Source organism: Eutrigla gurnardus (genome assembly GCF_963514095.1).
Source record: "Eutrigla gurnardus genome assembly, chromosome: 11".
Lineage (NCBI taxonomy): Eukaryota > Metazoa > Chordata > Actinopteri > Perciformes > Triglidae > Eutrigla > Eutrigla gurnardus.
In genome coordinates this window covers 9,054,180-9,067,268 of record NC_139925.1, presented here as the reverse complement: position 1 = coordinate 9,067,268, position 13,089 = coordinate 9,054,180, and the positions used below count along the sequence as shown (strand labels likewise).

At 40.3% G+C, this 13,089-nt stretch overlaps 2 protein-coding genes across 2 annotated transcripts; one reads left to right on the top strand and one right to left on the bottom strand.

The window, feature by feature from the left end:
* Positions 1-3,082: 3,082 nt before the first annotated feature.
* On the top strand, positions 3,083-5,088 carry fuom (fucose mutarotase). Its single transcript, XM_084021139.1, has 6 exons — positions 3,083-3,217; positions 3,449-3,517; positions 3,599-3,669; positions 4,059-4,157; positions 4,253-4,326; positions 4,876-5,088. Exons 1-6 carry the CDS (start codon positions 3,133-3,135, stop codon positions 4,940-4,942), a joined length of 465 nt encoding a protein of 154 aa, XP_083877265.1. The 5' UTR covers positions 3,083-3,132; the 3' UTR covers positions 4,943-5,088.
* Positions 5,089-5,201: 113 nt separating this feature from the next.
* LOC311020881 (uncharacterized protein) lies at positions 5,202-7,034 on the bottom strand. The gene is made up of 4 exons (XM_084021138.1): positions 6,454-7,034; positions 6,274-6,337; positions 6,138-6,175; positions 5,202-6,039 (listed from the first exon to the last, which is right to left on the bottom strand). Exons 1-4 carry the CDS (start codon positions 6,459-6,461, stop codon positions 5,229-5,231), a joined length of 921 nt encoding a protein of 306 aa, XP_083877264.1. The 5' UTR covers positions 6,462-7,034; the 3' UTR covers positions 5,202-5,228.
* Between the last annotated feature and the right edge of the window lie 6,055 nt (positions 7,035-13,089).

Here is a 13,089-nt window from a genome sequence, read left to right as displayed (position 1 = left end):
TGATGTCATAAATGGGTGCGGGACGATCGTCAAACAGGAAGCCCCCTGTGTTCTAAGGCCAATGACAGAATTTAGATAGAATTAATCACAATTAGTCAAGGATATAAATCTAAATAAATATGACAACATCATTGCTATCAAATTAAGTTTGTGATGTTTGTCTGCATCGAATCACGCAATAACCTTGTGAATAAGTAAAAGCAACATAGCTTTTATAATCACACTGACATCAAATATAACATGGCATATTTGTTTACTTACTGGTTAATTATGTGCATGGAACAAATCAATTGTCTCGTTTTTTGTTGTTAAATTAAAAATGTAATAGTAATAGATTCCTATGTAATGCATTAGCCTACATCCAGGCTACTTTGAACTACACTGTTACTTAATTATATGTGTATTATTATAGATGCTGCTTGATGTCTGGCGGTTTCATAATAATGTATTATAGGCCTGTGTGATTTGTTGTGTATATAGTTTGACTTTCCAGATGTGAACATTCAGGTCAGGTTTCTAGTTTTTCAGTCTGATAAATACAGCCAAGTCCTTATAGGCCTACAAAATAAAACAAGGGACCATCGATATGCACATTGAACTATGAGTGTTTTGGCACATTTTATAAACATAAACATTTCCAAAAACCTAGTGTCCAAGATTACAGCTGAGCTTTAAAAATAAGTGACATTTTCCCTTTTAATGCATCTGAAAAGTGTCTCCTGATTTAACAAGGAAGCAGGATTTCATAATCATATAAACCTGGTATCAGAATAGTAAAAAGTCCCACATTAACGGCAGATAAGTGTTATAGGCTATGGCCTTCTTTTTAGAAGACACCGAAAAATACTCATGTTTTATAAATATCCTTACAGATCTGTAGGATATTAACTCTTCACCTTTTGGCTGAAAATATTCAGGGTTAATATTCAGCGATCATTTGGACTTCAAAGAAAACACCAGAACAAATGTGGTTAGTCTGCGCTTTCTTTGGCCGCTCCAATCATCGCGAGGCACCTTTTTTCTCTCTCTGATCCTCACACGGCGGCGCCCTATATATTCACAAGTGCCATGGCCTAATTGATTTTTATTTTCATTCAATATTCCCCGGGAGCTTGCTTTCTTCTCAGCCCCCCTGGAACAAAACTTTTAAAAGGAGGAGAGAGAAAAGAAAAGAAAAAAACCCGTCTCCTCACTCCGCGGGGAAGCACAAAAGTCTGCGGAGAGGGCTCGAAAAGAAGCTCCTCTTTGAGACCGCCGAAAGGTCAAAATAATAAATGTAGACTCGATTGAGGCTCTCCACACAGATAAAGGGGGCAAAACGTTACATTTTGGCAGTGCAGACCCTCATAGCGTGATAAACTCATTTAAAGAAGCCGAAATAAAGAGAGAGCAGCATGGGTCCAGAGAGAGGGAGAGAAAGGGGCTTTCAGTCCGGCAGACAGGCCAGACTCCTGCCAGGGCCTTCCCCCGCATGTAGCAGCCTCCCGTCCCTCTCCAAAAACTCCTCTCCTTATGTTGGTGACCTTATCTGTACTTCAAATTAATTTGTTATACTCTCATTTATCTATCCTACACTTAAAACATATATTAACTGCATTACTCAAGAGTCAAATCTAGTCAAATATGTATCCTTTCCCGTGTCCATTTTTGGATTTGGCAATCCTTTTATTCAGTTTGACATGTAGCATTTTATAGAAACCCACTGTTATCCAATATCTGTTTCCTTTCAACAGATTCACAATCATAACATACCAGTCATGGTCCATAACTCTAGAGCGCAAACACGCTGACGCTGTGAAAAAAAAAAAAAAAACTGTTTCACACACTTGATTCTCATCAGCTGGAGTTTTGTGCACTCCCTACATTTAATGCTCCACCTTGTGTTCAATGTCAGAACTGCATGCATTGTTCACTTTGAGTTTAGGTAACAAATACATAATAAAACCAACCAGAATATATAAAAACCTAAAGCACAATTAACACTAACAAATAAATCATACAAATAATATCAAGTCCCACCGACACATTACTAGACTGGTCTGGAATGCAGAAATATTATACATAAAGATAAGATTTACGGATTAAAAACCAATTTACCAACAATTTTCTTCTGTTCATTATTAACAGCAGCTGTATAAGGATTGTAAACTCAGTATCGGCTGTAAAACCACTAGCCCACAATGCTCAATGCTGCGACTTCACTTTTATGAAAGAATTTTTATAAGCAGATCTCTCTCTTTTTTCGCATTCCTTTCTTTTACGCTACAGAACACAGATCTGCGGTTATGGAAAGGATTCCGACGCACTGTTCTGCCGCCCAGCTGAGAGTTTCTCAGATGAAACGGCCGCTGGAGAGGTTTTCATCTGACAAATATTTTCATTATCTCACATTTTTTGGCACCAGAGACAGTGTGTGTAAAATAACACATTCACCGGTGTCTGCTTTAAATTATGCCCACCCAAGGGTTTCAGAAACAACATAGACCGAGGATTAACTGACAATGCAACCTGTCAAACTAATCTAGCCAATTTTATAACTTCATGACCTTTTATGTATTTAAAATTGACTGCATTTTTGGAAATAATTAATGGAACATATAATATAAATACTGGCTATTTCAGATGTAATGAACAAAATAAAAATATATCAGAATATTTATTTATGTTAAAACGTGGATTAAACAATGTTTGAGTGGTGGTTGGATGATGTATTTGTGTCGGCCAACCCGGAAGTTAGCATCATACAGGTTCCCTTTACAGGCGACCAAAAAAACACAATTGAACGTTTATCTTTGAAACGTGAATGTAATCAACAGATGTCAAAATGCAACGTTTGGCAATAAGCGAACGACACCTCGGTCGTATGAGTGCGAAAACTCCGGAACCGGAAGTGTAATTATTTTTTTTCTTCAAACTTGATATGAACTTCAAGTGAACAAGTATACATTATTGTGCAATTATTAACACTTTTGTTTCAGTGCATCGGACAAGCATCCTATATCATAAAACAAGGGGACCGGAAGTGTAAATAATACTCACTAGCATGTCTGGCGGACCTAAACGACTCCGGAAGTAAGCTGGAGTGACTGCTCTCGCTTCGCTACAATACCTCCCTTCTCTGTGGCTGCCAGTATGGTCGTACTGAAAGGAATCCCCTCTGTTTTATCACCCGAACTGCTGTATGCTCTCGCTAAAATGGGCCACGGAGACGAACTGGGTACGATCTATGTGCATAATATTTAATTACATATAACTAAGGTCGCCTTTATCATAGGCTGTGCTAACAGTGATAGCATATAACGTGTGGGTATCGACTGTATATAGAAACTATAACTATGTGTAATGAGTGACTCTCAGCATCATTAACCTGTAGATCGTAAAAGGCCAATGTCACACGTTGTAACGTAACAACATTCAGTCTTTCACTGAGAATGTATCTCTCTTTCAGTTCTTGCTGATGCAAACTTCCCAGCATCTTCCATTTGTGCCTGTGGTCCTAAAGAGATACGAGCTGATGGTATGTACATACACCTATCTTTAAATGTAGAAAACACAAAAAAATAAAATATTAATAATAACTGTGCGACCTTTTGTACAGGTTTGGGAATCCCACAGCTTTTGGAGGCCATTTTGAAGCTGTTGCCCCTGGACACCTATGTCCCTTCTCCGGTATACAGGACCCATGAATCTGACGTTTTTTGCACTTGAATTTGTTTCTAAACTCAACACACAAGCCAAATAAGACGCAAAACTTGGGGGTAAACATCTTGGATCTGCATCAAATTGAAACTCTGCAATCAAAACCTCATAAACCTTTAATTATTGCAACAAAAAAAGACAATTGAGGGACTCTTTCAAAGCAGCAACAACACACTTACAATAAGTACTTAATACAAAAATGCTGTTTTGCACTTTGCATACTATATTGATTTTTGGTTTTCTCATACAGGCATCTGTGTAATGCTTTGTCGATGCCAACAACGAGTACATTTTTCTTTAGGCTACTTTGATGTCTCTTAAATTTCCATTTGTTAATCTGTGCTGATGTGTTTTCACAGGCTGCAGTCATGGATCTGGTAGACAGTGACAAACTGAGATGTTTAGCTGTCCCCGTGTGGAACACCTACACACAACTTCTATGTCAGGCTGGGTCTCAGGTAAAACTGCCTGTCCACCTCATGAATAATTAACACAAAATAAATGTCGTCCTTTTATTTCTTGAATCTTTGTATGTGTATATCCGTTTACACAGACTCCTCTTGAGAAGGTGGAGAGGTTTGCTTTCTATGAACGAGCCAAGGCAGCCTATGCTGTTGTGGCAACAGGGTGGGTATTTTCTCTACTTTCATTTGAATATTGTATTATATTGTATTATATATTAAGTCATATTATAGTATCTTGGAAAAATACCTTAAAAAGTCAAAAAATAAGTCATAGTATAGCATGTTGAAAAAAGTAATGAAAAAGGAATTGGATAGTAGGCTATGTGGAAAAAGTGAGAAAAAAAATTCATATTGTAGTATGTCGAAAAAAAAGTGCTAAAAAATTCATAGTAAAGCACCTTGGAAAAAAAACATAAAAAAGTAATTGTATAATATGTCAGAAAAAGTCATAATATGTTGAAAAAAGTATAGTTTGTCATTGCCCGATGACTAAATGGCCATTTTGTTTAACTTGATTTAATATGAGTTTCCGAACAAATATGAGACTCAGAAATCTGGAACCAGTTTTATCACAAATAGCAGTTTAATAATTGGCAATGATGATTTTCACAACCGAATGCTTTAAATGCTTTTACAATCTCCACAGAGACTCATCTTTTCAAACATGTTTAAAAGTAGAGCTGATGAATATTTAGCTTTTTGCTCTTTCTAGGGAAACAGCTCTGTATGGTAACCTGATACTGAAGAAGGGGGTCATCCCTGCTGAGCTGCTACAGTGATACACACACACACACACTTTAACGTAATGATGATGTAATGATCAATTAAAAAGTGAATATATTTAGTAATAGTTTACTTGGAGCAGAAATAATTTTGTATTTTTGTAACTAACATCTGCTTTGTACATACTTTCCAATGAATAAAACACATGAAGGCTTTGCTGTGTTAAAGCAGTTTTATCGTCAAGTGTTTATTCTTGTTGAGGACAGTTTAATGAAATTAAATGTGTATCAGCTATGTTTGAGTCTGATCTGGAATTATAAGAAGAAGGGGGTCGAAGAATCACTAGTGCCAGAGGTCGTCCAGATCTGCCTCAGGTGCGGTGTGCCTCCTCTGAGATGGCATATAAGCAGGTGCTGCAGCTTCGGCATCATCTCGGTAAGGGGTGAGCTCCTGGACATCTTTGTGGTACAGGTCATCCATGTCCTCCTCTGGTTCAAGGTGAACCCTGACCCCATTTTCACCCTCGAGCTCATGGCTCAGCAGCTCAGACTCCACAGGTGAAGCCTCGACATCTTTGTGGTACAGGTCATCCATGTCCTCCTCTGGTTCAAGGTGAACTCTGACCCCATTTTCACCTTCGAGCTCATGGCTCAGCAGCTCAGACTCCACAGGTGAAGCCTCGACATCTTTGTGGTACAGGTCATCCATGTCCTCCTCTGGTTCAAGGTGAACTCTGACCCCATTTTCACCCTGGAGCTCATGGCTCAGCAGCTCAAACTCCACAGGTGAAGCCGGGACGTCACGGTGATACATCTCGTCCTCATCCACCTCTGGTTCAGTGTGTGCAACACGGACCTCTGCATCACCCGTTAGTGGAGCCAGATATCCAGCCAGCTCCTCCCTCGCTTTGTGGTAGACGTCATCCCAGTCCTGCTCAGGCTCGTGGGAAGCCACCTTACTGAAACCAGTCTGGTCGATGTGGCCTTCATCCACCCATGGGTACTGATTCATGTTGGCATCCAGGTCCTGTCCGCTGCCTTTCATGCTCTTCCAAATCATCATGCTATGATCGATTTCGTAGTCAGTCTCATCCATGTTCTCTGGAGGCTCCACTTGAACTCCCAAGGGCAACTTTCCTTTGCCATCGAAGGACCTGAGATAATAAAGAAATCATGTTAATCAAGTCTGCATTTCCTTAGTCGAAGAGACAAATATTCACTTTAGGTTTAGTTTAAAGAAATTACAACTTACATAACAGTGTCCTGGAATGCTTCATCTGTCAGTTTATTCTGAGAAAAGAGCAGAAATATGACATGGCTGCTGTCCAAAACCAATTTTGGATTCTACAGTGTAATATTGTGGTCAACCAGGAAAAATATGTACATACCCAGGGTTTATATGGCTTTGCTGTGATGCCACATATCAGAGAAACACAGACGATTAGAGGAAACCTACACGTGAAGAGACTCTACGTTACACAACAGATCCTTGAAACAAACCATGCAAATGCAACATTAAAACCAGGTTAACAACCAATACAGTGAAACATTTTCTAACGTGTTCTTACCTGAACATGTTGTTTGCCTTCAACTCAACCTTTTGGATCTGACCAACACAGAATTTTACCTTCACCGTCTATGGAAATACAGGACCAAAGTCCACCAATAAACTAATTACATTTCCGTGACCTTTGTATTTGAACACAGGAACGTCAGCTGTCGGTAATTCACAGCCTTGTGTAACATGTTTCAATACAATAGTGTCTCTGCAGCAACAGCTGATTCCAACTAAAGTACTCATTCTGTCATCAGGTCTAATAATTGTGAGTGTACTTTATAATCAATAGGAGCACCTTAGTTATTTTACTGTGTTGGAATTAAATTGTTTTTGTTTTATTGCATGCAGGGACACTTAAACAAATACTGAATTATATACTGTTGTAATACAATTAAGCAGTCCTACTACTGTCAGCAATCAGGGATCACAGTTTTACCACTAGCTAAGGTCGAGATATTTTATCATTAGACAAACTTTATCCTGTAGTAATCATTTCTCCAATCTCCTTAATGAGGTCCTGATTACCTGGGATCAATGTAGCTACAGTTCAATATAAAGTCTTTGATTCTTTATTGAAATGCAGCAGTTTGCCATTGGAGACAAACATTTCATAGGGGGTTATTATTTTTATTTCACTGTACAATGCTGATGTAAGTGAGAACCGAGATCTCAGTCTCAATGGGACAGACTCTTTAAATAAAGGTTACAATAACATAAATCACCCTCTTGACTTCCTGTTTTCTGTGATCGCAGGAGTGGTGATCTGATATTGGCATGCTTTGGAGTCTTAGTGTGGATATTTTTTGTGGACAACATAACAGCATCATTCCACTTCTGCTTGACTGTTTATTGATTGAGTGATTTTGGATTTATTATACGCTAACTGGTAAATGATTTATTCAGAAGAAGGAACAGTGTGCAATCGAATATATGATATATATATGATATTACCGTGAAGCAGCATATACTCACCATGTTGGCTTACTTTCACAGGAACTTTCTCAACCAGACCTGTGCACAGCTCCAATCATTAAAAGCGACTAATTACCCTCTACATACACGCCCACTGTAGGACGTGTACTGACGCAACTGTTGAGAATGTGTCAGCTCTAATCTACATCCATGCCAAGATCCTATCACACTGGAAAGCTCACAGTTTCAGGATAAAACAGCTTCATGATTGAGCTTCTTCATGACATGACATTATAATTACAACTCATTTTATGAATCCATTTTTTCCCCCTGATGTATGGCCAAAACAGAAACATTTGAGACTATATTAAACATCTGTTAAGTTGCAATGCACGGCCATGAACTAGTTTAAACTAATCTAAAGTTAACATCCAACCCAAAAGAATGTGATCTGACTTCCGTTCAGCGTTTCGGTGTCTGGCCGTCCCTCCGTCTGCTGTGATGCAGCTCATGTGAGACTTTAATTCTTAGGAGACCTTTACATTTGTGAGAGCTGCTCCTCTTTCACTGTTCAAACAACAGTAGGAGAGTCATTAAGTTAACATATGGGATAATGATATCTTATGACAACAGCACACACACACACACACACACACACACACACACACACACACACACACACACACACACACACACACACACACACACACACACACACACACACACACAGTACAGTAGAACAGGAGCAGACAGACACACCACACACTTCCTGCTCTTTTCCAGGGATGGCTCCACAGCGTCTGCTGGTTATCTGCCCTCTCTATCAGATCCATATGTAAAAATGTTACCCCTCAACTAGCCCCACTCCCAGGTCACGGAGTGGCCCGCTGTCTTCCACCCAGAAAAGGCTCTCCCATAGCAAGTAAATGTCATCTTTATGATAGTCGGTGGAATATGATTCTGCTTCTAGTCCACACATTTTTGTCAATCTATCCCTTTAAATAAGACTGCCTTCACAAAGATAACCACTATACATTGCTGACAGATTCATAGGGGTGACAAACATACTGTACACTGGTTGTTAAAGTGACACGGAGGAGTATGATGTGAGCCATTATGGAAATGCTGTCGGTCTCCCGAAAAACCACAACCCTGGGAGAAGTCGTCCCGCTGCACCAAGTCTTGAAAGTGAGTTTTGATGGATAAAGTGTGCTGAAGCTTCTACCAATCCACCCCCTGTGCTCCACACACATCAATGAAACAGCTTTCATGTGAAGCCCAGAGGCCCAGCAGCTACCAGCACAGATTAACCACAGGACTCTGCTCCCTGAACTTCTGGTGGCCCCATAGGCTTACAGGAAAACACGCTCGTCTCTGGTTGGCAGAGAGCCGAGCCTCAGCTCTCCATTGGACTAAGTTGTGTCCGAACGTTCAAAAGCAGAATGTGCTATAAGTATAAAGTTAGAAGAGGTTGTTTTAATAGCAACATTCTGTGTTATACAATCAGAGAAGGCATGTAGCAACCACTGGTTCTGAAAGGTGAAGCCAAGTAGAAATGCCCTGAACTTGCGTTCTTTCTACTGGCCATCAGGGGGCGACTCCTCTGGTTGCAAAAAGAAGTCCTAATTGCATGGAAGTCTGAGAAAATGACCCTACTTCTAACTTGATTTATTTAACAGCGCCAAAGCTAAGCTAAACGGCTATGCAATATTTTGGCCATACATTCATAGGCTACATACATACATACATACATAAAAAAACAAATAGGCGTTTTTCACAAAAAGTCAAACCCATGTGTCCTTTTTTCGCTTACACTTGTTTCTCTACAGAAAATAAATTATTATACAGTAAAAATAAATCTGTCACATCTATAAATACAAGTTTTATATCAACACGGATCTTAAATACTTTGACAAGATCTCATGTTATCTCACGATGCTATCGTCATCTGTGTCACTACATGTTTGTATTCTTGGTGGTGAAGTGCCATCTAGTTAGTGAAATATTTCTTAATGAGCACAACCCCCCCCCCCCCCATCACACCAACTTCTCTTCTTTCCAATTGGCTGCAGGTGATGCAAGGATAATAAAATCTTCAAATGTGGTGTGTACAGATTATGCCCTGACACCTCTAGAAGCCATGAGTGCCAAGTACAAGTTGGTTTGATCTGCCAAGTATGCAAATATATTTCCCCTCTTCCCGACACATGGCATACTGCATACTTTTGCTTGTGTCCTGTCCAGTTAGGTGTGTGTGCCGGTCCGATGTTTAAACGTATACCTGTATCATGTGAAGGACAAGCCTTTTGGAAATGAAGGAGTACAAAAAACAATAAAGACCACAACGAGTGGGAGTTGTCAACAGGTAATGATCATTGCCAATAAACTGTGAAACACACGCACACAAAGTTGCACGATGTTAAAACTTGAGGAGTGAGCCAAGAATAAATTGCCTGTCTAACTATTTAAATGCAGCATTAACTCATGATTTATGTCGTAAACCTGCTCCAAATGTTACAGCATGCAGCACTTTATGAGGGAAACAGCCAAAATGAATATTTGACAGAATTCCCATTTTAAAATTAAAAAAATAAAAATAAACTTGGCCTCTTGTTATTTAAAGGTTCCCTATAGAATATTGAATGCTTTAAGGGTGCTACATTATATATTCAGAGCATTAAAGAATGACGTTTTACTCCTTCCCTTTTCTCACTTTGTTCTCTGTGTGCCTTTTACTGCATGTTCTTGCATGTGAGGGTGCCCCACTTGCTTGCACATGGCCAACGTTATGCATTGGGTTAATACAGCTGATAACGCCCTAACAACGTCCTTGTGGAAGAGAAGCACCCAACCTCTGGTTCCCACGTAGATAAACACCGCTAGCTTTCGCAGCACTGCTGCCATTGTTTGCAACATTACCGCTGTTAGCATTGTTAGCTGCTAGCTGCCGGCTCCATCGCCCTGTTGAAAGCAATGTGGAGGCAATAGACATGCTTTGGATTTCGAATTTAGCAACTTTAATGTTTCTGCTACACAGTTCCATGAGGTGTAGGCCTGTGGTTCTGTTGGTTCTGATCCTGGGAACTCAGACGACCTGGACTGGATGCTTCATACTGAACATGTAACTCTGGGATGTTTTTAGGCCAGAGAACATTCAGTGCCTTGTAGACCATTAAAAGGTTTTTTTAAAATGTGTCATTTTACACATGGGAAACCAGTGCAGTGATTTCAGATCATGGGCCAATTCCCTGGTGTTGAAAGCCTACCATTTTATTACACACATGCACAATATGTAGTCAGATGATTGATCTGCACTGATGGCAGCACTTTCTGTAAATTGTTACTTTAATTGTAGTACCTGGTGTCCTGGCTCTTTCTCAAAAACAATAACTGCTTATTACTGCTAAGACTGTCAGGAATGCAGCCATCGTGTTTCTACTTGACTTAAGGTGGCGTCTTTATCAAGAGTTGTCTACAGGCAGAGAAACACATGGAAAACAATCAGCTGGAGACATCGGTCTCGATGCTAAATCTCAACCCATACTGTATCTCCATTTAAACCGTGATAATGAACATACTGACAGAAAAGTCAGCCCTCCACACTAAAACAATCATCAGCACCGAAACCTTCTCATCATCCTCATTACTATCAGTAAATCCCATAAAGGTCGTCCCGGAGCGCAAGGCTGTGTTTGAGGCTAACCACCCCTCTGTCTTTACTCACAGTCTTCCGTCATATCCCCCCACACTCACAACATTTGGGAAAGCTGGGGTTTTCTAAATAACTAAGATTAACTCAATGATCTACAATTAACTTAATTGATGCTTCACCAATACCCATTAAACACACATTAGACATCTCACGGTGGAGTTTAACCGCACCAATTACAGGGCTGGGGGAAGGACCTCCATGGACGAGTGGAGGCGAACATGAAATGCTGTGACGACGGTTTGGTGAGCAGGGAAGGTGTCAGACTTATGAAGCAGTCGGAGAAAGACTTAGTGAGCCATCTGCTCAACAGTTGCATGCAGGCACTCCAGCTATTTGACGCTGCCTTTGACATGTTTCAGCGCGGATGCTTAATAAAACTATTCTCCTCCAGGTGGGATTTTAGGGGAGTAAAATGAGGCGAGTGATGAGCCAGTCAGTCTGAGGCCCCGGAGCCTCCTGACTATCTGGCTCCACAGGTAATGCCTGGGTTTCCCAGCAACAATAGCCGTGATGACAGCCGAGGCAGAGGAGGGGTGGTCGACCAGAAGCTGCTCACTAACACAGGAGACGGACAAAAAGAAGAACTTTCCCCTCCGTCTGTTATGTAACTGATGACAGAAGACTGAGGCTTAGGGGAGACACGGGGGAATATGGTGGACCTTTATGTCCAGGGCAGCTGATCTGAAAAAGCTGATTCGAGTATCTGTGTGAAAGATGGCCATTAGCGCTGCTAGCTGCTTGAGCTGACACGGAGCCATTACACCACTGTGGAAATATTATAGACACAATAATGAGAGGGAAAGCTAAGGTGGTCTCTCTCTCTCTCTCTCTCTCTCTCACACACACACACACACACACACACGGAAACCCCATCACCCTGCTTCAATTACATCCCTCTTAAACTCAGTAAACATGTGGGAGCTGTTAAAGTAAGTTTAATGGCTATTTACTGTGTTTTGGACGCTTCTCATTAAACACATTTTCCACTCAAGGAGAACTAATGTTTTGGAAAAATCTGTTAAACGAAACACACATCATGCCAACACTTGGCAGATGTGGGTAATTAATTACAAGACCTGCCCCCTATAGGATAAACAAGGGAACTGCAGAGACTTAATGTGCACTCACCGTTTCATAGCTCCATTACCCGCTGTTCATTTGTTTCCCAAATCTTTAAACCTGCAATAATGGGGGTAGCTAAAATAAACTGTAAAGACGATACAGATGTATAAAAACCCCATCATTTCATATGGCAAACTTTATTGTAAGCACATTTAAAAAGAACCACAGTTGACCAAAGTGCTGAACAAGCATAATATGCAAATAAATACAAAGCAAACAACAATAAGAACAGAAGAAAACACTAATCTGCACATAATAGGAGCATTCAGTAATGTTGCAGCACAACAGAAGATGAAGTCGAGCTCAAATCAGTCAAATGCTAATGAGAAGAGGTGGGTCTTCAGGAGTGATTTAAATGTTTCTATGTTCTGGCCAGTTTTTATATCTGTTCCAGAGAACAGAGTCGGCCACTGCAAAGGCTTAGCTCACCACTGTTTGTGTCTACTTTTCCAGGAGCATCTGATTGGCCGACCTCAGTGCTCAAACTGGAGTAATTCTGCTAGATAAGGTAGCTCCAGTCCATTTAAAACTGTAAAACTAGGGAAAAAATCTTAAAATCAATCCCGAGGGACGCCAAGGTGATATGTGATCCAGTTTCCTTTTTCCCAGTGAGAAGACAAGCAGCTGTTTTTTGTACTTATTGCAAGAAGAGACAACTTTTCTACATGTACAAATAATTGCTGTGATCTGGCCGAGAGGTAATAAAAGAATGATTAAGTCTTTTGAGGTCTTCGGGAGAGATATAGTTCCTTTACCCCGGCTAAAAATCTTAAAGCTATTTTTAACAACTGGACTAATCTGATCTAAATTTGAAGGAGGTATCAAAAATGTGAGAAGCTAAAGGGTCAAGAAGAGTCATCCAAAAGGTCAGGTCATCCAAACAAAATGATCTCTGTCTTA

Bases quoted from the DNA above. Each gene is read 5' to 3' on its own strand.
- LOC311020881 (XM_084021138.1), bottom strand. The intron at 6,176-6,273 runs GTATGTACATAT...CTCTTTTCTCAG, and splicing joins CAAAGCCATATAAACCCTGG to AATAAACTGACAGATGAAGC. The intron at 6,040-6,137 runs GTAAGTTGTAAT...TTATTATCTCAG, and splicing joins GCATTCCAGGACACTGTTAT to GTCCTTCGATGGCAAAGGAA.
- fuom (XM_084021139.1), top strand. From the start codon at position 3,133: ATGGTCGTACTGAAAGGAATCCCCTCTGTTTTATCACCCGAACTGCTG. The intron at 3,670-4,058 runs GTATACAGGACC...GTGTTTTCACAG, and splicing joins ACACCTATGTCCCTTCTCCG to GCTGCAGTCATGGATCTGGT. The intron at 4,158-4,252 runs GTAAAACTGCCT...CCGTTTACACAG, and splicing joins TATGTCAGGCTGGGTCTCAG to ACTCCTCTTGAGAAGGTGGA.